Below are 26,873 nucleotides of genomic sequence, written 5' to 3'. Positions count from 1 at the left end.
GATCAAACACATTGTTTAGAAGCCTTCATGGGCGACCCAAGGTATAATCTGGATGGTAGCCTTCCGGTAAGGCAAGCCTTCCAGCTCTAAGACGAAGAAATGAAACCCTACAAGTACAAGCATACGTATTCGACTCTTGCATTTTAAGTTTGGCAACACGGGGACCAAAGCCCCCGGGCAGTCTTTATTTTAAAGACTTGGACACACAGGGACACACACGCATACGCCCAGTGTTTGCTGGCAGCTCTGAGCAGGACAGTGAAAAGGAATGCATTCACAGCCATCCAGTGCAGTAGTCACTAGTGAGTGAGCACCCCCCCCCCCTTTTATAGTACATGAGAACACCTCTGGCAAGTCAGACTTTAACCATCATTCGGATATATATATATATATATATATATATATATATATATATATATATAAATAAAGCAGGGGAAAACTATAATAAAAAGAGGCCTTTAATTAAATGAAATTGCCACTCTGGGATCGGGCCTTCATGCTTGTCAGCGTACTCTCAAAATAAACATCTCAAAACCAGGCCTCGGTGGTGTCACTTTCTCACAGGCAAAGCATCCTGGGTAATCCCCAGGCGTCTTGACAGCTACATAATGTTCAAACGGTTTCACGGGTGAATGGCGTCAGTTGCGTGAAAGAAAATATTAATGTCTGGAATTAATAGAAAAAGGGACCAGGGTTTACAAAGCCAAACAAGGAAAGAGGGTGTCGAGTTAGTGTGGCGTTAATTGTTAGGGAAAATTTGAGAAAGGGGGGAGCACACTGTGATTTTCTCCGGGAGCCTAAGTGCCTCACTGTCAGGAAAGTGACATCTCAACTAGGCAGGTTCTGAAAAGGGGTCCGCGGCTCAGGAATGCAACTCCCCGATTATGCACATGATGAGATGACACCTGAATGGCTGGACTTTAACCTTTTTCACTGGGAGCTTCATAAACAATGAGGTTCTCTGGAAGAAAGAGGGAGCGAGGGAGCGTGGCACTCTGGGAAGAGAAGAAAAAGCCAGGAGGCCAGACGGGCGCCTGCGTCCTGGTAAGGCCCCCCAGTTCTGCCATGTGGACCCGACGGGGGTCCCACACAACCTCAGATTGAGAAGAGCTAGGTGTTAAGCAGCCCGGGCCTGCGTTTCCTGCTGCCCTCCGAACACCCGGGGGTTCGATGCTTGCCAACACACAGACTAACGACCATCCCCTGGTCCTCCAAAAATGCTGCATCAATTTATACTCATGACCACAACACGTGGCTGTCCTTGTCTCTGCTCCTGCTCAATGACACAACGCTCTGTCAAGCCTGCAGACAGGGCTCACGTGCCACAGACGTGAACGGCTGACTTCAGAGCCTGGCTCGGTGCTAGGCACGATGGGGAGGGGCGCCAAGGTCCGGCAGTCCCGGGGGCCTGCTTCAGTCCAGGCTCCTGCCCCTGGCAGGAGGCAGGCACACCGTAAATATAACACAAGGCCCAAGGGATGAGTGTCAAAACAGAACTGAACTCGGGGGTGATGCTAGCTCACAGGTGGGAGAGATGAGTTCCGGGGGGGTAGGGGTGGGGTCTCAGCCCATGGAGGCTGAGACAAAAGTTGTTGGTTGAGATACGGGTGGGCTTGAACCCTGAGGTCACTTTAGCAGGGGCCACGGGCATCGAAGCTGGGGGAGCAGAGAGGAGAGCAGAACAAGATCTGTGTGGTGCCAAGCCAGCATTTCAACTGATCTGGGAAATCAGTGGGAAAAAATATAACAAGAAATGAAGTTGAAAGGCAGGTTTGAGTCAGAGCCCAAAGTGCTTTAAAATAACAAAATAAGGAGTTTAGTTCCGTTCTGTAAGAAATACAGGATGGTTTTGTGTTTTCTGTTCTTTTTCTTTTTGACTGTCTCCCTTTTTTTTTTTTTTTTTAATTTCTTCACACACATATTAGACATGCACCGGACTCAGGAAGGTATGAAATGAAAAAGAGAGTCTCTACTCTCTCAGACTTTCCTCATTCTCATTCTCCTAATGGTCTGGTTTTGTAGGTTCACCAAAGGAAAAAAATATAAGAATTGATTCGAACTCGAATGTAATCAACTTACATGCCTTGGACTTCATGCTTTTACAAAGCAAAATAAAACAAAACAAAACAAAAATACAGGTTCACCAAGGATTTTTTTTTTTTTTAGCCCACTCCATAAATTATCATTACTTATGTAACCAGCCACCAAATAATGGGTATTCATACCACTTCCAATTTTTTTCTTTTTTACTAGTGCAAACAATACTATAATAAGTATTCTTGTATGACTCTCTTGGAGTGCATGAGTATATTCAGAGGGAATTTTTAACTTTGGAACTGCAGTGCACATGAACAGCCAAACCTTTCCTGGTTTGGATAGACATTGTCACATTGTTCTTCCAAAGTTTGTCAAATTCACATACCCACCAAGAGTATATGTTTTGTACTTGTTTCTTTGCATGTTTCCCAAAATTGGATGTTATATGCCTTGGTTTTAAAAGAACAGCAGGTGGAAAAAATGATATCTCTATTTTTCTCTGATTTTGACATGTTGACCAAAGCTTAGGATCTTTTCATATTTTAGTGACCTACGTTTCTATTTCTTTATCAGGGAAGTTCGCATTCATATCATTTGTCCATTTTTCTAAGATCTCATGGATTTGAATGAGTCTTTAATTATAGAAATCAGCCATTGGCTATAAATCTTGTCATAATTTGTTTATGCTTAAGCTATTTCTTGCAGTAAGGTTTTTTTTTTTTTTTCCACTTTTATTTAGTTAAATTTACCAAAGTTTTATTTATGGCTTTGTCGTTTGACATTCTGCTCGGAAGAAATTTTCTCACTATAGGATTTTAAATTAGCTCAGCTATGTTTCCTTCCACTAATCTTGTAGTTTTTCAGTTTTTATACATGAATCCTTCGTCCATCTGGAATTATTTCAGCGTAAGGAGGGACGGAAAGTCAGGTTTAGGTATGAACAGGAGAGTAAAAATGATCAGAGCCTAGCTTTAGAAATATAAATCTGGCAGCCGCTTATAATGTAGGAGGCAGAAGAAGCGGACAAAAGCAAGAAAAGCTGCTGGTTGAGATAAGGCCACCCCAGGGCGCTGGGAGGCCAAGCGAGAAGACCCAGACCACAAGAGGAGGCAATCTGGGGCTTCACCGACCGTGCCCCTCAGAACCTCACCTGGAGCGATGCTCCACGGTCAACAAAACCACCAGAGAAGCTGTTTACCACTTCCTTCCTTGGAATACTGACGTCTGCTAAGAACGACGTTCAGAAAATAATACCAACAGCTCAAAACTTTTCTACCTTGTATTTCAGAAAATTATTTCTACATAAAAATCATTTTACTAGGAGCCTCTATGAACTTAATATGGGATTCCTCCAAATCAAAGCTCTAGAAAGTAAGATAGATGCCCCAAACTTGTCCAATGTGCATGGTACAGGTATTAGAAATACGTGATCCATGAAAGCATGACATTTGAAATAAGACGGCATGGGGATGAAAATCCTATATTTTACTGTCCATAACTTTCTTTTAGTAAAATCCCACTTCCTTCCTTGGGCAATTCAACTGTTTCCTTATGTCTTACTATCTTCACCTGTTTCTAAAAAATATATCAACCTGGGTGTCTGAGTGGCTAAGTCGGTTAAGCATCTGCCTTTGGCTCAGGTCATGTTCCCAGGGTCCTGGGATGGATTCCCACATCGGGATACCTGCTTAGTGGGGAGTCTGCTTCTGCCTCTGCCCCTTCCCTCTGCTTGGGCTCTCTCTCAAATAAATAAATAAAATCTTAAAAAATATATACAAAGCTTTTAGGATCATCTCAAGAGCTGAAAGAACCAATATACTTCAATCATAGACTCTAGCCATTTGCTGAGAAAATCCCATAGCAATTGCTACTATTTTTCATATTATTACTCAATTAATTTAAAAAGGGATGAGTACAGAACAACATATGCAGTGTTAACGAAACATTTGTTTATTTTAGCTATATCCAAGATAACAAGTACCAATTTGTCTCTGTAATGTCCCTTCTATAGCCCTCTCTAATGCTGTGAAATTTCTATTACCTTTTTTTTTTTTTTTTGCTGAAATTGAATAGAAAATTTCATACAGACTTCTTACAAGATTCCATTGATTTGAGGACATTTCCCTGAAACAATCTGAGCTTTCCCAGAAACAAAGGATTGTATTAAGAACTAAACAGTACTAAGCATTCATGGGTACTGACTACCTCTCTATCTACCATCCTAATGTTATTCATTGAGCATTTCAGATCACATTCATATATAATCTGGAGAAAATGACATCTCAATGAGAACACAGGACAACTCAAGGAGAGTGTCATCAAGAACCATATTTGTTCTCTTGGCATTCTTTTTATCTACTACCACACTGAGAGAGTTATAGAGGGGAAAAAAGGGTCAGAAGCAACAGAAGTGATAAGTAGAACAGACCATATCATACTGACTGGTTCAAGAATCAATCTAATATGCCAATAAAATAAGTCTGCAAAGAAGCTATAATTACAAACTTCTCTTTGCTTTTTCATACTGTAACTCATGGCCATGGTCGAGAAGCAGAAATTCAAAATGCACTAAAAAGAAAGAAAATTACTACAGTCTAGTAATACAGTGATATGCACCCAGACTTTACACACACACTCAGACACTTCACAAAAAAGGAGGGACGCCTGGGTGGCTCAGTCGGTTAAGCTGCTGCCTTCAGCTCAGGTCATGATCCCAGGGTCCTAGGATCCAGTCCCACATCGGGCTCCTTGCTCGGCATGGAGACTGCTTCTCTCTCTGCCTCTGCCTGCCACTCCCCCTGCTTGTGTTTGCTCACTCTCTCTCTCTCCCTCTCTCTGACAAATAAATAAATAAATAAAATCTTTGGGGAAAAAAAGGAACCAGCCTTGGGGGCGCCTGGGTAGCTCAGTCAGTTGAGGTTCTCACTCCTGGTTTCAGCTCAGATGATGATCTCGGGGTGGTGAGATCAAGCCCCATGTTGGGCTCTGCACTCAGCAGGGAGTCTGCTTGAGGTTCTCTCTCTTCCTCTCCCTCTGCCCCTCCCCACCGAGTGCCCCCTCTCTCTCTCTCTCTCTCCCCCTCTGATAAATAAAATCTTTAAAAAAAGGAACAAGCCTTCATATTATATTTTTACTTGCTTTCTTCAGTCAATAACATATCAGTCTCCTTTGTGCCCATAAATATATTTCTACAAATCAGCTCAATGGTCATTTATGTGTATATTTGGGCATGTAAATAAAATATGCTTTTTAAAAACTAGCATTCCTCATTCAAAATAAAAATCCATGCAAACATAATATTTGTAGACAAGAACCTCTTTATTTGCTATCAGCAAAGCTCACTGGCCAAGCAAAAACACGTCAACCATACAGTATCTTCAAAAGAAAGGTAGTCAGGCTAGAAAAGTTTCCTAATTAAATGCACTTCTCAGAGAAGTTATTTGTTTGTGAAAAGAAATTATCTCCACATGTTTACCTTAAGTTCCCATTATTTTAATATCTGATAACTTTGGTTAGGCAATCTTAAGAGCGGACACAAGACAACGATTATTTGCCAGGTCTTTAGGGAAATTGAGATACACATCAATGAACTCATCCTGTATAAACAGCATTTGGAAACACGAAAAGTATAAATTTGATGTTTTTCTTGTCCTCCGGCTTAAGAGTAGTAAGTGACTAATCAAACTATTCATAAGCACGTATTTAGAATCCTTCCAATATTACACACACTTAGAATTTCTCTTCTCGGCAGAAAAAGAACTGAGGCTGGGCCGTTTTTATAGGGGACCCTTAAGTTCTGACTTTCTTTGAGGCCAGAACGGATTCCCAGAAAAACAGCCAGTGAGGATTTTTGAGCAGCTGCTGCTGCCCCCTAGCAGTGACGCTCAGATTTGCACGTCAAGTTCTGACCTTCAGAAACCACAGTGGGAGTTTAGGGGAATTCAGAGGGCATTCCTCCTTAACCACAGGGGAAAGAAGGAACAACCTTTTCCTCCGTACGGTAAACTCTGTATTACTTAAGAGAGCAGGTACGGTCAAGTCTAGTCGAATTCCAAGCCCCACTGTACCCACTACAATGAAATAAAGGGAACGTGCTTATTCTCAGAATCACCCTCGCCCATCATCCTGCAAAATGGAGGTGGCATGCTCCAAAATGGAGCTGTTCTCTTGTTCCCAAGCACAAAAGAACAGTTTCCTACCCGACCATTTTAGTGTTTTGCTGTATGTGTTCTGCCACTTAGCACATCTTAGTTGAACTATTCCTGAAGTTTTCTCCAGAATGTGACGGACTCCTCTCCTCTAAGGGAGCCTGCCATGTGTAATGCCTCAACGGCACTTTGCTCAAAACCTGCCCATGCCGCGTGAGACCCTGCAACGTGGTGGTAAAGCCATTTACCAAAATCTAGTATCGGAAACAATTTCCAATGACCAACTTACAGTGGGATCAATGATCCGAACTTAACCAGTTTTTACCAAAACTTGTTTAACTATTTATGAAGCTCGACCAAAACTTGCTTGTTTTTGACTGTTTATAAGTTTATATGGAGTAAGTGAGTGGGACCTAATAGAGCTGCTGGAAGTAAAGTCCTGGGACCGTCAGACTCCCCCTAGCACCACGGCCTCCCTAAACGTTCTTCAGGTCCACCTACCCCACACCCAGGCTTTGCTCCCTATCCATCCTCCCCCTAACATCTTCTCCTTTTCTGTCCTGTCATTCATCCCCTTTCTGGGCTCTTCAGCCTAGGCTATGGCATGTCCAGTCACTCCCCCTATATTTTATTTTATCTTTTATTTTATTTTTGGACTGATACAAATCAAATATTTAAAATCCCGTTTTCATTCTCTCTTCATAAGCGAATTAACAAACACGACCCAGCAACCTTCAGCTGTGTTTAAAAGTTCTCATCTCATAACTTTATACATACCATTTTATAAATACGGATTAAAGGAAAACATTATCAGTATACTGACAATTTCAGTAAATTGGTAACTGGGCCGTTTGGTGAACAGATTAGTGGACAAATTGGCTTTTGGAGAAGTGGCCACTGAGCGATGTTTACAGCCGTGTTGTTGGTCTAAAGCGCGCAGGGGTGTGAACCTCTGCTTCCTCCATCCGTTATGATTGTCCCTGTTAAGTCAAACTAGGAAGGACCCAGATCAAGTTAGAAAAAGACCTAACAACAGTGGGAGAGGAGAGGGGAGGCAGTGACCAGGACGCAGCCATGTGAAGAGAGTTTAAAGTAGGTGAAGGCGGGACGCCTGGGTGGCTCAGTTGGTTAAGCAGCTGCCTTCGGCTCAGGTCATGATCCCAGTGTCCTGGGATCGAGTCCCACATCGGGCTCCTTGCTCGGCAGGGAGCCTGCTTCTCCCTCTGCCTGCCACTCTGTCTGCTTGTGCTCACTCTCGCTCCTCTCTCTCTCTCTCTCTCTCTCTGACAAATAAATAAATAAATAAATAAATCTTTAAAAAAAAAAAAAAAAGTAGGTGAAGGCAAAAAAGAAGACAAGAGTGAGCCACATGACCCATGAAAACACATGACCAGTATCCCTGCAGAGGGCACAAGCTACCAGATTGTACATCAGTCACCACCGGGAGCTCCAGAAATCCACACTACCAAAGCACACACCATTATTCATACCCTAACTTTCTCCCTCCTGTTCATACAAATCCTAAAAATGTCCTCAGCCCAGGCTGTTGTTTAGGAGTGTAAGTTTAAATGTAACGAAAGAGCAGCCTCCACGGAGAAGAGACAAAGGATGGGAGCTTTGCGATGACATTAACGGCGGGCATGCTCTCATTTAATCCTCCCAAAGCTGGAAGGGATAGCATTATTTATATTGTTGTTTGAAAGACGAGGAAAGTTAGTGAGTTCCCAGAGCCAAGCCTCAGACTTAGATCCACATCCGTGTAAAGTCTTCATAACTACAGCAATTTTAAAGCCTCACCTGTCCCCTCCCTCTGAATCGGGAGCTCCAGCCAATGCAGCGTGGAGAAAGTCACACGGTTTTCTTTCCAAAGCTGGGCCACCTGGGGGGACCCAGCTCCTGCTTTGTGCCCTACACTTGGCTGCCCCTAAGAGGCATGACAACTCTGAGCCACGGTGTTTCACAGAGCAGCCTCCTGTGGAACTGACCTAGTCTTCCAGCAGGTTCCCAACATTGGCACAAACAGGGCTTCAAGTCCCCAAATGATCACTCCCAACAGGTGAGACATTCTCAACCGTCAAGTCTTCCCAGCGGAGAGGGCAGACGGCATGTGGCAAAGAGAAGCCATTCACAGCGGGCCTTGTGGAAATTCCCATCCCCGGAATTCACGAGCGTGGGGTGGTCTGGGGTTGCTAAGCTTTGTGGTAACTCGTTGCACGGGGATGGCCTCTGGAATAATCACCTTCACCGTCGCATGCTGTGTTCTCTGCCTCGACTTCAGCGTGCTGTGTGTGCCTCGTAGAGGTGTGATGGCATGATAGGACAAAGATCTCAACTCCGCCACACGAAAATGACAGGACGTACAGAGATATGCAGATGCCCCCTCTGAACTTAATTCTCTGTATAAAACGCCTACCCACCCTGCAGCAGAACACACCAGATCAACCTCACGATGAAATGGAGTAAGGAAACAGAACTCCTGAAAACACAGCGTGCAATGGGGACCGTGTTGTATTGACACAGAAATGAGCAACAGATAAAACCATTCACTCTGGGGGCGCCTGGAGGGCTCAGTGGGTTAAGCCTCTGCCTTTGGCTCAGGTCATGATCTCAGGACCCTGGGATCGAGCCCTGCATCGGGCTCTCTGCTCAGCAGGGAGCCTGCTTCCCTCCCCTCTCTGTCTGCCTACTTGTGATCTGTCAAATACATAAATAAAATCTTTTAAAAAAAAATAAACACTCAGTTTGGAGAAGCCCCCTTCCATCAAATGGAAGACACGCTCCATTAAGTTCAAGTCAGTGATCTTCGGTTGGATGTAAGGCCGTTTGTTATGTGCAGCAGATACAGGAAACATGCTGGTCTCGGTCCAAGGCACTTCCTATGAATTGGGATGGGATCCCCCTGAAGGAAGAGCTTAACCGACTCTATAAAACAGGAGAGTACCAAGACCTTCTAATAAGCTGGTCAGGAGGCACAGACCCCAAAACAAAGTACAACAGAGATCTCCTGAGGAAAGTGTTCCGTTGTGGGAGCACATTAAGTCTATACGGACAAACACGGCCGACCAAGGATGCTCTGTATCAAAGTGGGAAAGGGATCAACAGAAACGGGTTTCAAAAATCAGCTCCACTTACTTGCAGAGGGAGCTTGGCAGACGAGCACAACCCAGCAAGTGGAGAAAAGCCAACCACTCCCTGCGATTCGGGACGGGTGTCTGCTTCTCTGAAAGTCTCAAGCTGACTCTTGAATGACAACCTCAGGATGGCTGGGTTTCTGTTGCTCGCACGAGCAAGCCAGTGATCTCACGCCATCTGGTGTTCAGAAAAGGTACTCCAACGCGAAGTAAACCCCAGGTTTTGCAAAAGAGTACTGATTGTGATCTTTTGATACAGTAACACTGGTGTGGTGCTGGCATATGAACAAAAACAAAACAAAACATCGGTAGGGTTCAAAGAGAAATCCAAGAAGCGACCCTAATGTGTATTGCATTTTAATACACAATTAAAAAGTGGCAATCCAATCATTAGGGAAAGGAATATTTAGTCCTTGCTAATTAAATAGCCATTTGGCAAAAAGTAAATCTAAGTTCCTACTCTGAGCCAGAAAATCAAAAATAAACTTGAGACAGATCAAAGAGATAAAGGAAAATGTCAAAAAAAAAAAAAAAACCCAGCAACGAGAATAAATATACGTTGGTGTGTATCCCTTTTAAGAGAAAACGGCCCTTATAAACACAAAGGAAGAAATTCTTTAGAATAGGATTGTAAGACTTGAAAAGGTTTTTGCAACAAAACTTTATAAACAATTTAGAAGACAAATGGGAAATTAGAAAAATATACTGGAACATATCTAGGGAAGAAAAGAATGAGTGGCAGTAACAGATAGAACGAGTTTTGCACAAAAGAGAAGCAAATAGCTCACAACCAAACGCATCTGAGGGACCAAAATTACTAATAGAAATTGAAACAAATATAATACTTTTTCTCTATCCAATTAACAAAGATAAAATCTACACACAGCGTAGATGAGAAGAGGAAAGTAGACCACGTAATATGCTACTGGTGGGTGAGCAACAGAGGGAGATATTGCCAGCTGGTAATTCTATAATGAGAACCTTGAAATGCTCAGATTAATGGACACAACACATCTGTAAAGAAATAAAAATGAAAGTTGTATGCCCAGATTTTAGGCACAGCAATGTTTGCATGGTGCGTTATTACTTAGGATAAAAATGTTGAAAGAAACTGGAACGTTGATTAAACAAAGAATGATGTACTATATTCATTTTTTCATTTCTTCTCAAAATGGAATTTTGATCCTATGCAAAAAAAATATGTGTGGTTTAAAAAAAAAAAAAAAAAGCAAATGATCCAGCAGGTTAAAGCCAGTGAGTGACCAAGGAGGATGCTGTCCACCATCCCATGACTGCCCAGGTCGGCCACTATTTTCTGAATTAAATTTAAGATGGAGAAAATAAAACCATCAACCCATAATAGAGTCCTTATTCCAATCACTAAAAACGAGCTTCTCCTTCATGTCTGCTGCTGCAGAAACACAAAGTGGGAATTGGTCTCAGAAAACACCCTTCGCCACCATCACCCTTTGCCCCCTGCCTTGGGGGCAGAGTGCCGGATAGGGAAGGAAACAATCTATTCCAAAAAGAGACAAAGCAAAGGATATGTAAACAGCAAAACAACGATCAAGAAACTGGGAAGAAAGATCATTATAAGACTGGCAGAAATGCCGTGAGTCGTTCCCTTCCCAGAGGGATAATGCAAAATAAAACGCCGACAAGAATAAAGACAACTGGACACAGTCATAATACGACGTACTGTTTACTGTGTGCTGCTCTGTGTCCTCCAACCCCACCCAGACCCCACCATGTCCCTGCGAGCATTCACACCAGGAGAATCCTCACAACCTTCACTAGATGGCATCTGTGTTAGCACCCAAACCCAGGGGGGTCTGCACCCAGGGTCCAGGACTTGCATTCACCAAAACTCTGCATTAAGGCACAAAAGCAAAAGGTAGTTTTTGTCAGACACAGCGGGATACGTGGAAGAGACTGCTGGGGGTCTGGCCCAGGCTCCACAGAGCGGGCTAACACCACTCAGAACACACCCACCAGGAAGCTGTATGGCTGTTCCTCAGGACACAACACCAAGAACAGGGTTCTAGAAACACCCCATCTGTCCCCCAATCACAGCTGCAAAGAGGACAATGGGTATCTTTCTAGCTCTAATACAATGGTATCTTTTCTTTTTAAAGAAGAAATATATAATCGTAAAGAAGTTAAAAGGATAAAAATTAGCCTATTTTGCTATTGCAAAAGGAAAGGAGGTCAGAAAACAGAGGAACCAGACATTCGAATTTTGGGGTAGAAGATCAGTAATTACTAAACACCTGTCACATGCCAGGCTTTTCACACCGGTGGAACCTCTTCTATCTTTTGTCTAAGTCATTCTTCCCAAAGAGGAAAATGACTTATCCAACATATTCTTCCCGCAATGTGCAAATGAAGTTGTTACTGCACCGAAAACAAAGGTCAACCATCTACCTGTGCTGGAAAAAGAGAGAGAGAGCAGTTTGCTAGATGAATGGGTCCTGAATTTTCATCACCTAAAACCCACCTCGAAAAGAACCATCAACCGTCAGCCTTCAGGCCTCCACCCAAAGTGATTTTTGTGGCCCGATCATGTTACAACATACTCCTTCCAAGGACTTTCCTTTCCCTTTTGCAACACTGCAAAGTGGCCACCAGAGGGCATCAGCAACACAGAGTTTTTCCGAGGGCTTCTCGGTCTTCACATCAAGGAAAGGCAGGGTTTTAACGCAAGGGCTCTTGTTTTCCAGGAATTAATGCTGGAGGTTTGAACAGGATTTGAGCTGAGCATTCTTCCCAGGATAAGAGGCCTTCCCAGGTCACAGAGCGGTGCTCACCCCAGGCCTAGAAAGCAGGGCTGTTGGCAGGAGCACTGCCAGGTTTAAGACCCCCAAAATATCTCCCTGACCACCTTTCCGTCCAAGGGAAACAGAGTCCAAGTTAAACTCTATGCATCAGCCTAATTATAAAGTAGGAGGACTTAAAATTGGCCACACCATCGTCCTTGTGCTTTACTAATCTAGAAAGGTAAGACCCCCAGGAGTTAACAAGCTTCAGATCGAGAACCCCAAATGGGTATGTGTATGTGTCTTCTTTGGTGAAAAACATTACATGTGCAGAAACTCCCAGAGAGAGAGAAAAAAAAAAAGTGGGAAGGAAATAGGGAGTATGAAGGAAGAAGTGAGGATGAGGAAAAGGGAAGTAGAGCAAAAAAAAAAAAAAGAAAGAAAGAAAGAAAAGAAAAATTTTAAAAAAAGATGACAAGGCAGGAGCCTGGCTTAGGTAAAGACATACCCAGAGGCCACAAGCAGTATCTGGGAGAGAGCAGAGAGGTGGGGATGCTGGGCTTTCCCTCCTACAGATTGCTCAAGAAGATGAGCTCAAGGCAATGGCTGGACATTGGCAGCATTCAAGTAGGCTCATTCCTGGAAACACCACTACAGCACCCCCATGTGTTCAGCAGAAAGAATAGGGCTGTTTAATAAGGACCGAGCTCCCCACTACTGGACCAAGAGTTCAGGCAAGGCTAACATACCGCATGCCAGGGAATGGAAGGAAATTCATGAAGACCTAGAAAACGACCTGTAGGGGGCAATATTCTAAATGCGGCCACACTGCACAACCTCATTAAACCCTCTCAGCCTCCCAGGCGCTATTCTTATATCCAGGATGATGCCTGCAGGTAGAGCCGTGTCCAAGGCAGTGAGTTACTGGCCACCCACTAACGTCAGTGCTTTGGAAAGACCTGTAGGCTTTGCTTGGTTTGTTCAGTGCACGTGGCATACACACATCCCCCCACCACACACACAACACATATTTTGTACAAGGGAAAGAACAGTTGACAACAAAAGACCCTCTGATGCCCACTGCTAAACCTGCCCATTGTTCCCAAGTCTGAGCTCCCTCCTAATTCTGCCCAAAGAATAATCCACAAGTGTAAAGTTGAACCAACTTCACCCAAAATCCCAGAAAATCTCAAAATTCCACCTTGATAGTCTATTTAAAAAAAAAAACAGCACTGTGTTTGAGTTGGAGAAATGAGAGATTTCGATAAAATGTCCACAGCACTCTTTACATGAATGAAGTCTACCATCCAGGCCTGGCTGATGGTATCATAATGGAGAGAGGTGCTCTGGGGTCTGAGAGCCTTCTCCCCACTTGTTTTCCAACAGGTCAACCAACTGAAAGTTTTCAATCCTCAGTGACAAGCCTTGTAAGCCCCTTGTAAGCCTATTTCTTGGGGGATGTCAGAAATGTCTTTTCCTAGATACCATGACTTTCCACTTTACTGCCCAATAAAAAAATATAGAAAAAAATGGCCTTTTACCACCTAATATCTCCAGACATTTTTCTTTCATTTGAGGTCATATTACTGAAACGTTTCCTGGCTACCTCAGTTGAAAGTGTGAGCTTCAAGACTTGATCGCTCCCCAAATTTAGATGGCAACTCTTTTATTTTAAATCAAGTTTTTACTCTGCTTCACTAAAAAGCAGTTTCTGAGAGCCAAATTCCAAAATCAGAACATAATATTCTAAGATGCAGGTTGGCAAACTTTGGCCCATGGGTCAAATCCAACCCACAGCTCGTTTTGGTAAATAAAGTTGTATAGTCCAACGTGATCATGACCATGAGTTTGCGTATTATCTTTAGATGCTAATCCGAACCAAGAATTACTTCTATTTGGCCTTTTGGAAAGCTGCTAATATTTTTCACTTTAGAAAACATTAAATAATACACCAGATGTGATATAGCACTCTGGATAACTTCTTTCAGTTTAGTACAATGGATTATCAGTCCCTAAGAGTCATATTGTCAATGATTCCTCCCTTTCCTCTTCAGTGATGCAGTTCTGTGACCAAAAAGGAAATGAATCATTAAAACGGATCTAAAGATAATGGCTCTTCTGGCACTACACCAGCAGAGGTAAGTAGCTGTCACTGAGCCCTTATGACCCATAAATCCTAAAATATTTACTTTCTGGCCCCGTACAGAAAAAGTTGCCAACCACATCCTAGACAGAAAGTTACATAAGCGATACCGATTATGCAACAATCTAAAGAAAATACCAAACTCTTTCCTCAGAGGATGATTCATCAAAAAACGGTTTTTCTCCCTAAACATTCAAAAATGACACTGTGCAACTGACTTCAGTATCCCAGAGCAGTTCCTCCAGAGCCAAGGACCCAAAACATCTCAACGATATTCCAAAGGCCGACCCGTCGTAATGGAAAATCATTATTTGGTCCATTTGACCCATTCTGCTTGAGGCTTAAACATTAAATACATGATTCACTATGATTCACTATCAGGAAAACAAAATATAAACAAACTCCTATGTTTGTAGTTGGAGCATAAAGAGAGGGCACGGGGGTGCCGACAAACTGAGACCTGAGAAGGACCCAGTTCCAAGGTCACTGATGGGGACGTTGACGTGGAACAGAGGACCAAGCTCTTCGCTGGGAGTCAGGAATATAGGCTATTCTCATTACTATTATTCATTAAGAACTATAACAACACATGGGGTACCTGGCTGGCTCAGTCATTAAGCATCTGGCTTCAGCTCAGGTCATGATCCCAGGGTCTTGGGATCGAGCCCTGCATCAGGCTCCCTGCTAGGCGGGAAGCCTGCTTCTCCCTCTCCCACTCCCCCTGCTTGTGTTCCTTCTCTCCCTGTGTCTCTCTCTGTCAAATAAATAAAATCTTAAAAAAAAAGAACTATAATAACACTCATTACCCTTTGCTGAATGTTTTCTCTACGTATAGCTCTATGTGACATCTACTTCCTTTTTGTTCATTCTAACGACTCCATTGCCTTATAACGACTCCATTGCCTCATGACATCATGCCCATTTTACTGATGGGTAAACTCAATTTCAGAGAGGTTGAGGGAGTTGCCATAGGAGGTCCCAAGCTGGGAAGTAGGCTGTAATGTCCAAACCTCTCCTTGCCCCACAGAGCCACCCAGGCCATGCTGAGTGCTCCCTCACACACCGCGTCCCTATGTGACCTTGATAGGTCGTATAGTCTCTGGACTTCAGTCTCCAGAATCCAAGCTTCTGTTGGATTGGCCACTGAAGCAGGTAATCTGTGAGAGGTCCTGAATTTCCAAAATCATCTGAATCTCTTCCGGGGCTTTCACCATCGGGTCCTAGGAGAGAAGCAGGGCAGTGCTCATCTCGTGGAAGGGACTCGACCACGCTCGCTAAGTGGAGGAGAAAGTGAGTGACCAAATTCTCTTCCCTTTGGGGAGGATGTTTTGCCCTCTTACTACATTCTTTGGCATTCCTTTTCTTTAAGCTTCCAGCGGATTTCCTTAAGGAAGCATTCTACGTGTAAACCACTACTGTGGCACTGTAGGATATACAAGACGAATAAAATCGCCATTCAGCTAATAGAGCACTAATATCTTAATACAGCAACTTGGTCATTTATCCAGTTAAGGTAAAAGTGTATGTTTCATGGAGGTAACATTTTTATAGGCTTGAGATGAGAGAGAACTTGTGTCTGTGATAAACAGACCAAGAAGTGGCATCTGGGGGCGCCTGGGTAGCTCAGTCGGTTAAGCGTCTGCTTTCGGCTCAGGTCATGATCCTGAAGTCCAAGGATCAAGTCCCACACGGGGCTCCCTGCTGGGCAGGGAGCCTCCTTCTCCCTCTGACCCTCCCCCGTCTCATGTTTTCTCTCTCTCATTCTCTCTCTCTCAAATAAATAAATAAAATCTAAAAAAAAAAAAAAAAAGTGGCATCTGAATGAATCTTGAAGGATATTTCATGTTGTATCAATTGGCTATCAAGCTTATATCCACAGAACTGGAGGACATGTTTCACAGAATCAATAATGGTAATTTGTGGATAATTCAAAAATCCTTTTGTATTTAGTATTTTGGCATATCAAGCAGTTCTCTGTATCGAATTATGTTAATTAAGCTAATATCAAATTAAATTATGTTCAGAGAATACAAACTAAGAGCACTGGAGAGCAATGAGGGAACAAGGTAAAGCCCCAGGAAAAGGAGATGTTGTGCTTAAGAGAGAATTGAGACTCTGCCCATAAGGAGAAGCCAGTGCTTGTTCTCACATGCCAACACGTACTGGTGGACAACAGTGGCCTAGAACAATGGTGCTCAAGTGTGTTTCCCAGACCACCCATTCAGGATTGCCCTGGGAACTTGTTAGAAACGCAAATCCTTGGTCTCCCCACCCCACCCAGACTTGCTGAATCAGAAACTCTGCGGGTGGGCCATGTGTATTTTCATCAGCCCTCCAGGCTACCCTGGTGTTCATTCAAATTTGAAAATTATTGGTCTGAAGAACTGTACTGGATAAAATTCTGATGCTGGCTTGGATCGCATAGAAATTATCATTGTACTGATAAATAATGTCCAACCCAGGCAAGGAGTCAGGAGTGGGAGCATGTGTGATGGTGGTTCCGATCCCTGCCTAAATCAACAGTACCCACTTGAATGCTACCCTGCCTTGAGGGGTCTCTGGAACATTTCCCTGATCACTAACATAATGCTTATGAAAATCAAGCAGAAATTTATAGAGTCACCGTGTAGGAAGGCACACCACACCTCCAAGTACAGAAAAAGAACTGGCTGGGAGAGGGATATTTTCTCAATAATGATGAACTTTCTCAGTAAATAAAAGAAAACAGACAAGAACAGTCACTACTGGTTCCAAAAGATAGAGGTGCTGGAACAGCACAGTTGATGACCTAGGTATTAGGTCATCAACTTACTAGGTATTTTATTTGGATCATATTGAGTTTACACAAGATAAAGCCAAAGTCATATGATGTTTAACTCTGAGGAAACTATTCAGAGATGACAATGGTTGGGATGATAGCAGAGATGACTGTTTCTCTTTTGTCTCTAAAAGGGCAAAGGTATGGAGCACAAACATACACACTCCATTCTGCTGATTATTTTCTGATGGGTGCGATGCCTTCTTCATCATCTACTAAGTTTACTGACATCTACTAGGAATCTGCGGTAAGTGCATCATTAGGATATGTCAAGGGTGGTGGAGTCAGACCACTGGGAGAAAGATCCAGAGATGGTGAGTCCACTGGAAAGAGGGGAGCTGGTTTGTAGAAGTAGTCCAGGGTCTGCACTCATCCCCAAAGTTACACACTATTAGCAGAGTTCCAAAAATTAAAAAACAACACACACACAAAAAAAAAAAAACACAAAAGAAAAAACATGTTTTTTTAAAAGGTTTAGAATACTTTCTTCTTTGGAGAGTTAAATACACTCTCCACGGAACACACTTCCCACTCCAGATAAGCTTTCACAGAACAAGCTCGATAAAGATCTTAGTTTGACAGAAGCACCCATGGGACACTGCAAATTCAGAGCAAGAGTTGGGATTTTTGTGGGAGTTCACTTCACACTGGTTCATGACTGTTGCCTTGATGTTGCTTCAGGTGTGAAATGTTACCTGATCAAACCATAAACAATAATATAAGACATGTATTTATTAAAATGCATGAGTTTATAACTATAGCACGTAAGTGGTAGAACCCTGGAAGTCATATGGCTGAGAGAAATTATGATTTTGGTGGAAAAAAAATTAACCAATGAGTAAAAACACGAGAGGTTTTTCCACTACTTTGAAATCCTGTGTCTGAGAAAAGACAAAGGGAGAGAGAGAGAGAGAGAGAGTAATTTTGTTTAAAAAAAAAAAAAAAATGGAGGGTGCCTGGGTGGCACAGTTGGTTAAGTGACTGATTTTTGGTTTCAGCTCAGGTCCTGATCTCAGGCCCTGATGTCAGGGTCATGAGATCAAACTCCAGGTCAGGCTCCACACTCAGTGTGTAAAGTCTGCTTGAGATTCTCTCTCTTCCTCTCCTTCTGTCCCTCCTGCTTGTGCTCTCTCTCTCTCTAAATAAATAAATAATTAAATACATAAGTCTTCTTTTAAAAAAGTTGGAATATTTTATATACCCTGGAAGATGGAAGTCAGGTGAGATCAGATTGATAGATGAATCCATAATCTAAAACAGGAGCAGAAGCAAATCACAGCAAAAGAGCTTGCAGAAGCAGGGCTGGGTGGGAGAATGTGAGGGCGTGTGCCAGGTAAACCGTGGATGCTCTGAGCTTGCAGGCAGCGGATACAGGAAGCAGAAGACAGCCTGAGAAAATATCAGGGTCACCGGTTGGCACAGCATATGTACAGCAGCTGGGTGACCCAGGACCATCCTCTCCCCTTGGTGCCAAGCAATGATTAGCAAGAGCCCTTGAATGCAAGCATGAACAGTAAGCCAGGGAGGAAAGCTTCAAGTGATAGGTGGTAACCAGGAACCGGTGATAACTGGGAGGAATGGCAAGGAGCCAGCCTGAACCACTGGTTCAGCCTGTCTAGTCGTGTGTCCCAGTCCTCCTTACTAACAGGGAAGACAGGACCCAGTAAGCAAAAATAACATCCATGGACGGGGGGACAGGGACACGGAGACACACAAAAAGATGAACAGCAACATGTCAAACTGGAATAGCTAAGACATAAAGTACAGAACAGGAGATTTTAAATGTCTACTTAGTATTCTTACACATAGGATGGTATCATCTCATTTAGGAAACAATCATAGGCTGATATAAAAATTGAAAAAGTGGCAATTGAACACATGAATGGAACAGCACAGTGGTCACAACAGACAAGAAAATGAGAAAGCTGGAACGCCAAATGGAGGAATTCTCCCTGAGAGGAAAAAGTCATGGGAAGAATGAGAAAGAAAAACTAGCAGACATTGAGGACAGATGGAAGGGTCTGAGGGAGACACTCAATTCCTTAGAATAGAATGTCTTTCTTACTAAACACATTTTTTTTTTAAGATTTTATTTATTTACCTGACAGATAGAGATCGCAAGTAGGCAGAGAGGCAGGCAGAGAGAGAGGAGGAAGCAGGCTCCCCGCCGAGCAGAGAGCCTGACACGGGGCTCGACCCCAGAACCCCGGGACCATGACCTGAGCCGAAGGCAGAGGCTTTAACCCACTGAGCCACCCAGGTGCCCCTAAACAAATTTTTTAAAATACCATAAAGAAAACTCAAATATATTTGCCTGTAAATAAATGTAAAATCTCTGAAGGATAAAAATAACATAAAAATAAAAGATAAGCAACAGATTGAGAGAGAAAAAAAAAAAAAAAACACTTGTAACCTGTAACAAACAACCATTAATGCTGAAAGTTAAAAGAATTAAAAACAGAGAGAAGAAAAAGCCCAGTTAAAACTGGACAGGTGATAGAGAGAAACTCACAAAATAAGGCAATATGAATGACCACGTTCGTGATCATGACAATCCACAAAGTACAAATTAAAACAAGAAGAGTCGACACCCAACCTATGAGATTGCCAAGAACCAAGAACGATGAAAGTAGATACTCGACAGTGAGGAGGTGGGGAAATTGTAAACATATTGTAAGAGAGGGCATATTCTGCACCTCCTGGAGGGCAATTTGCCAGGATCTCTTAAATTTAACAATGTGTACCCCTGGATCTTGACTTCCATCTCCAGCTTCCGTCCTGGCTGGTCACGACAATTAGCTTTCATGAAGTGCTAGAAGCCAGACATAGTTTCAAGTACTAACGAAGTTACTATGTTAAGTACTCCCAATAGCCTGTAATGAAGGTTAATATTACTGTCCTCGTTTTAGAGCTGAGGAAACTAAGTCACAGAAGGGCCAAGGAACATTTCCTAAATCAAACAATAAATGGAGAAGGGCAGGATTGGAGTGCAGGCAGTCTCGTCAGGCTGTCTGCTCCTAAGCACATGTTAGTTTTTGTAGGATATAGTCTCATCTGTGTATGAAAACATACTCGAGGTGTTCACCACAGTATCATATATATTCCTAAGAAGTAGGAAAAAGCAATTGTCAGTCGAGAAACAGATGAACAACACATCCTATTATGGAATATTATGTGGTATTTAAAAGAAAGGAGATACATTTACATAGAAAAACATGGTCAATCTCGAAGACATCTTTAGTGAAGCACAAAAAAAGCTTATTGCAGAATAATACGGCCAACATAGTATTTTAATTAAAAATACACGTGTGTGCACATACATGTGTGTGTAAAGGCACCGAAACAGAAAAAGTGAACAAATCAAATCATGAAGATAACAGATGTTATCCTGGGGGTGGGGAGTCCAGTGGGATTTCAGGGCAGGAGGGAGATGGAATTCAAAGGGCATTTCCATCTACGTGTACGTTTGACGGCTTCACGATATGGATGCATTCCCATCTTTTCTTATGCATAATTAAAGTAGAATCAAAGGAACATTTTCTTGAGCAGTTGCTATATGCCAGGCATAAAGCTATTACCGTCATCTTATCTCATTTAAAACAACTTTATGTGATTATTACTATTATCATTATTGTTATTAATATAGTAACAGTAAAGGACAGTAAGGTTCAGGGGATTTAAATACTTTGCTGGAAAGGCCTTGATACCTAAGGGGTGTAGATTTGAGCTCCACTCTGTTGCAGGAGATGGGAAAGGCGGCCTAACCATGTAGAGACAAGAGTAGAGACGCGGGTGTGCCAGGCTTACCACAGCGGTCCCGGATGACCAGGTTCCGGCCTTCCTTCAGGTGGATGGTGAGGAGGTAGGCAAAAGGACTGGGCAGGTTACTCAAGCCATCGCCGGCTTCCCCAAACATCTACACAGACAGAGAAGTAGGTTAAGTCTGCTGTTTGGCGACCGAGGGAGAGAATTTCAGAACCGAAGCAAAAGTCACTACAGAGACAAATCTTCAAGCTAAATCTCCCACCCCCCAAGCCTGATGACCTGGCTACAATGATTTATTAGCACATCCTTCATGTTTCTCCCCAGTGGGATTTTTTACCAGAACTCCTGATCATATCTTTGCAATCTTAACTCTGCCCCAACATAATCACACATGTGGTAAGCCAGTATCTGGCATATCCTTAAGCTCAGTGATTTCTGGTAGGATCTTTCTTCTGGAACTCGAGGTGCAGCCCAGAGAGAGGAAGTAGCACCTGCGGGTTCCACGTGTGTCCCACAGACATGGGTCCAGACGCAGATGCAAAGCGGCTTCCTCATTTTCTCCCCCTTCCCACCAAACCTTTCCACCCTGGCACACCTCCTCCACATTTCTGTTCATGACCACTCCACCATCAGCCCCCTGAACCCACACCACACGTGCGTCGGGTACACACCCCTCCCGCGTCCCCATGTGACACACTTTGAGCGCTCTCCCCTTTGCATACTTTTCCTCCATTCCCTGCCCCCACCGTGGTGTCTCCTCCACTTACCCTCAGTCTTGCCTCCCCTCAACATGGCTCACTTCCCTGTCCAGGAATCCATCAACCCCTACCGGCCACAAGGTCGACTCCAAGTCCATTTTCGCATATTTATTCAATGAATCCAACTAAAGTGTTGAGCTAGAAGTGTTGAGCACTCTAGTTCAAATTTTTGTCTTTCCAAAGAGAAAGGACAAATAAAGTAATTCATCGTTCACTTATTGGACATTCAATTAATCGATTTTGTGGCTGGGTCTCCCTTGACAGCCTTCTTTTGAAAGTTTCCCCCATCCAGGTTTCAAAGCACTTCCGAACGGCTTTGTCTCCTTTACCGTCCCACTCAACTGCCTAGCTGCTCTGTATTTTTAGAAAAATCGGTCCCAGTCTGACAGATCGATAGACCCTGAATTAATCTTTCCCAGCCATAATGTGCAAGGCCTGCCTTTGTAGGTGGATCCGCTTCAGCATGCTTTAAAAACAGGCAAAGCAATACAGATCCGCACATTTGCTAAGAAATCATATTTACTCCAGTGTTTGTTTTTAAGGAACGTCACTCACAGATTGTTCTTCAAATTGTTGGGATGTCAGAGAAGCATTCAGATCACCACTTTCACATAGCTTCTGTAAAAAAAGAAAAAAAAAAAAAATCCCGCTTTCAAAAGGCAAAATGGTATCAGCCTACAGGGATAGCCTTTATCAGGTCATCCGCTTTGAGTCTGCCATCTGCATGGTCAACTTCAAGTACGCAGGCTGCCTTCCCGCAGACGTGGCTAGTGTTGGCAATAACAGTTGGATTCGGTAGAGCCCCTCTGGCTACAGCCTCTGCCAACTTAGTCCTCGACCAGAGGACGGATAAGGCTGGCTCTGCTCTCCCACCAGGCTGCTCTGCCATCCCTCATTCATCCAGGCTCTAGCCAGCAGGTAGCATGAAGTGGGAGCAGCGGAGCCCTCCCACCAGGTCCCTCCCATGGCAGGCCTCCCTGGTCCTCTGCCACCAAAGAGAAATGGGCAGATCACATGCCGGAGACCCGGGCTCATCGCTCAGGAGGGAACATTTCAAAATGTGATCTGGAAGACCTTCCTCCCAACCTGTCTTCCAGAGTCTGTACAATCACCAAGCAAAAAGTAAAAAATGGAATTCTTCACGACAGCTCAGAATGGGAGGGGTGTGGGTTTCCTAACTGAAGATACCCGTGAAATGATCCCCACAGGGCAAGGAAACAGTCGGTAGTTAGTGTGGGATACAGTAAACATATCCACTGTGCAGGTTTTAGATGCACAAAGGCAGGGTCCAGGAGAGCTCTAGGACCCCTTGAGGTGTTCTGGGATGGAGATAAGGACAGCTGTCTCCACAGAAAGGCAGAGTGTAAGGGACGTGAGTGAATGGTCTTCCCGCATTTTGGATATGTTCCTGTCTGGCCAGGGCTGATTTCTTGTGTGAGAAACACGGGATTTCTCCCCCCAAACAAGGCTGGGTAACTCCGAAGCTTCAGGCAAACTGAGGCAGGCAGCCAACCTGCAAAGATGGTTTTGATGACCATGAACCTCTGAGGGTAGACATGAAGACCAGGAGCACTGTGGTCATTGGTCCTTCCCATCCACGATGCTCATCAGGGAGGGCCAAACACAAGTCAGAGATCCTGCCTGGAGGGTAGGCTGCCTTCCAAGACATGAACACACACACACACACACACACACACACACACACACACAAAGTAGAGCTTCAAGTAGAGCTTCAGGCAGCAAGAGAATCTGAGTTCCCAAGCAGCAGCCCCCAGGAGATGGGGGGATGGTGAGGGGTTGCAGACAAGCTGGGGTCCTTTGGTCCACCCCCTCTGCACGCAGTGACATCATGAAATGCTACAACCAGGCAGCAATGGGCCCTGATCCCAGGATGGTCTGAAGCCTCACACGTCCTCCCCACGAAGAACGGAGGCCCCATGGCTCCTGCGTCTGTGGTTCTCACACAGGCCTCTTTCTCCACCCGTCTCAGCCCTGATGTCCCTTCACTGTGTATATAGTTCATCTTCTCATTCATTCACCACGATCACAAGGGTGATTTCAGACACTTCCACCTTTCCCCTAGGCTCCTAGCACTGCAGCCACTAGAGGCCCCCGGCCCTGGAAGGACCACGGCTGCCCAGACAGGAAAGGAGCCTCAACCCTGTGTGTGGGAGATCTGTTAGCAGACCGGAAGAGAGGCACCAGCAGGGCCTTCACTGGTCACCCTCCTCTCTGGCTCTTCAAACCTCCCGTGTTGCTCTGTGTAAAAACACCTCCTAGGGTGGTTGGACAGGACTATCTGAAGACTGCGTTAGGAGGACAATCAGAATCTTACTCTACTCCCCCAATTTCAATGTTTGCCCTCATGCCTTTTACACCGCACACTATTATTTCCTGGAAGCTTAGCAACTCTTCTGCCTGATTTACAAACCCAAGAGAGACCAGCCACATCTTCACGGGCAGAACCAACAAAAAACATCTCCTGTCTGATCCTCTGCCGCCTGAAGACCCATCGGTAATGTCTCCCATTTTGCAGTCCCACAGCCCTATCACAAACCTACCAGTGCTGGGCTCAAAGTTTCCATTCAGAGCACACAGTTATTAGCCAAAGATCCAAAGATTGTGGTGGCCCAGAATCTTCTATCGCCAAGGAGAACAGTGGACGGATAGGGGCTTTAAAGCGTCACCCCTCAGAGGGCACACCAAACATGCTCTCCCCCAAATTGGCCTCTCTGTGCTTAATGATGACATTAATTAAGGGACAAAATGAGTCCACACAACCACCGTCACTTACACGTGATCAAAAATGAGCACAGAGCTCTTATTCAAATATGTGATAAGTCTTCCACTTATAACAACATGGAAATTAAATGTGAAGAATGACATTAATTCAATATTATGGCTGGTTTTACTCACAGAAAAGTCACAGAACTTAAAGTTATGGTTCCCACAGCCACCGTAACTGTCACACACCATATATACACACCAACGAAGGAAAGTGATCACATAAAGAAGAGCAGAAATGCTACGTAGGCACCGAGGACCGAGTTACGGCCGCTGGGGGACGCATAACCTTGACTATTCCCTTCCATTCTGCACAGAGACTAAGGTATTACCCACTGAGTAGAAGTTACATGATTTCACTTCTTCGTAAACCTAGTAACTGCATCAGTGAGTTCTTCTTTTAAAAGAGCACAATTATGACTTTCCTCATAGGAATCCCCGGTATCCCACCATCACAAGAATATATTTTTCATGTTCTCAACAAGCATAATCAAGCACCCTGTTTTTTATTTGACTTTTGAAAAGTTAACACACAAAAATTGTTGTGTACAGCATTACAATTTTTAACCCACGTATAGATTTGGGGGACCATGACAACAATCAGGACAGAACGGTTCTGTTCCCTGATAGCACTCATTCATGCAACCCCACTGGGGTCAAGCCTGTCTTCCCCAGGTAATTTCACCTTTTCCAGAATATCCTGCACATGGACTCAGACTGCATGCAAACCTGACATCTGACATATTTCACTCAGCACAATGCCTTTGAAACCCATCCAAGTGGTCCTCTGCATAAAGCGTTTAAACCTTTTTCATTGCTGAATAGTATTCCACTGTATACAGGAGCCATAATTTAGCCAATAAGCGCGGGTTTCAAACATTTCAACCAAATGATTTCCAAGGACTCAGGGAAAGATAAATAATTTTGAATACCATGAACGCTAAATAGTTTACTATGACAGGGGCACCTGGGTGGTTCAGTAGGTTAAGTGTCCGGCTGTTGATTTTGGCTCAGGTCATGATCTCAGGGTTGTGAAACTGAGCCTCGCATCAGGCTCTGAACAGGGTGTGGAGTCTGCTTATGATTCTTTCTCTTCTTCTCCCTCTGCTCCTCCCCTCCTCACCACTCATGCATTCTCTTTCTCTCTCTCTCTCTCAAAAAAAAAAAAAAAAAAAAGGAAAAGGAAAAAGTTAATATGACAAAACAGTCTAATTACATAGAAACATTAAAAAATACAGCACCAATATCTTAGCATAAAAACTAATATAAGGTTAGCCAGCTCTCACACAACTCTCACTGCTGCTTTTTGGGTGAGTGGTTCTATGCTTTGGGTTTGGTTTGGTTTTTAAAGACACAGACTTTGCACTGGTATTTCCTTTCTACCTAAATAGAAATTGGTGGGAAGGTAGTATATTTTGCATTCTCTTTAGTTGAGAGTCCTCCATCTGCAAGAATGCACGTTTATTAAAATTCAGCAGGATATGGGGAGATACGAGCATGGATGGGCCAATGATATAAAAAAGAAAATCTCCCCTACTCACCAAGGATCTTAAGAGCAAAACACAGATGAGAGTAAACATTTTCCTTTTGTGTGCACAAAGCATGATCTTGTACAAATACCACCTCCCACGGGGCTCATCTGAAGGCTCTCACCATGAAGGACACACAGGAAGCCAAATTATAAACCATGTAAACAATCGCCGGGCATTTAAACCTCAATACAAGGAGACATAAACCCACATCCAGAAAAGCTAAGTGAGTAAAACGCTGGCTGAGAAGAGCACTTCTACAGTCTCTGAAAAATACTCAAGAGTACGTCAGTATAGCAAACAATACATGGGCTACAGATTTACTTAACGACCGTACCCGCATCTAGGTTCCCGAGAACCGGGACACTCTGGATGGCAGCACTCATCCACACAAACACCTACAAGACAAAGGAAGTAGCAAATGCACGAAGGAGATGGGATGGCTGGACAGACCCCCAAGCAGAGCCTGGATACAGTGACAGAATCAAAACCACCCACGTGGGGATGAGAGGGCAAAATTAAGACGTCTGTTGAGAAAAATTCAGGTCTACCAAATGGCTGAGTCCATGCCTATTAAATGTGTACACAACGTTTCAAGTGGCTATTGACTGTACAATCGAGGGCTACCTATTTAGTTCCCCCACACACTCCCAAGATTGTTCTCTGTAAGTGATTACCCAGGGATACTGAGATGCAAAGTAGAAGTCACACATGCATATGTGTGTGTGTGTGTGTGTGTGTGTGTGTGTGTGTGTGTGTGTACATACATACCCTATTCAATCACATGTCAGTATAAAGCAGTGGTCAGCAACGTCCAACCCACCACCTGTTTCTACAGATAAGGTTTAAACTTTGGAACACAGTCCTATCTCTTCATTGACATGTTTATCTATGGCTGATCTCACAATACAGTATCGGGGCTGAGAAGCTGCAACAGAGGCTTGTGGGCCACAAAGCTAGACATATTTATTATCTGGCCCTTTGTGGAAAAAGTTTGCCAACCC

At 43.7% G+C, this 26,873-nt stretch overlaps 1 protein-coding gene across 4 annotated transcripts in view; it reads right to left on the bottom strand.

Annotated features, from left to right (window-relative positions):
* The window catches only part of MCTP2 (multiple C2 and transmembrane domain containing 2), a 237,150-nt gene that overhangs the window by 146,285 nt on the left and 63,992 nt on the right, over nucleotides 1-26,873 (bottom strand). For 3 of the 4 annotated variants that reach the window (XM_080808083.1, XM_080808086.1, XM_080808084.1), the window contains exons 3-4: nucleotides 22,112-22,174; nucleotides 20,841-20,949 (exon numbers count right to left, since the gene is read on the bottom strand). In XM_080808083.1, coding sequence (XP_080664209.1) covers nucleotides 20,841-20,949; nucleotides 22,112-22,174 — 172 coding nt within the window. The remainder of the gene's footprint in view (nucleotides 1-20,840; nucleotides 20,950-22,111; nucleotides 22,175-26,873) is intronic. The other variant, XM_080808085.1, reaches the window with a different exon arrangement.

Source organism: Martes martes, assembly GCF_963455335.1.
Source record: "Martes martes genome assembly, chromosome: 7".
NCBI lineage: Eukaryota > Metazoa > Chordata > Mammalia > Carnivora > Mustelidae > Martes > Martes martes.
Note: the sequence above shows the minus strand (reverse complement) of the source record. Positions and strands in the feature narration are given on the sequence as shown.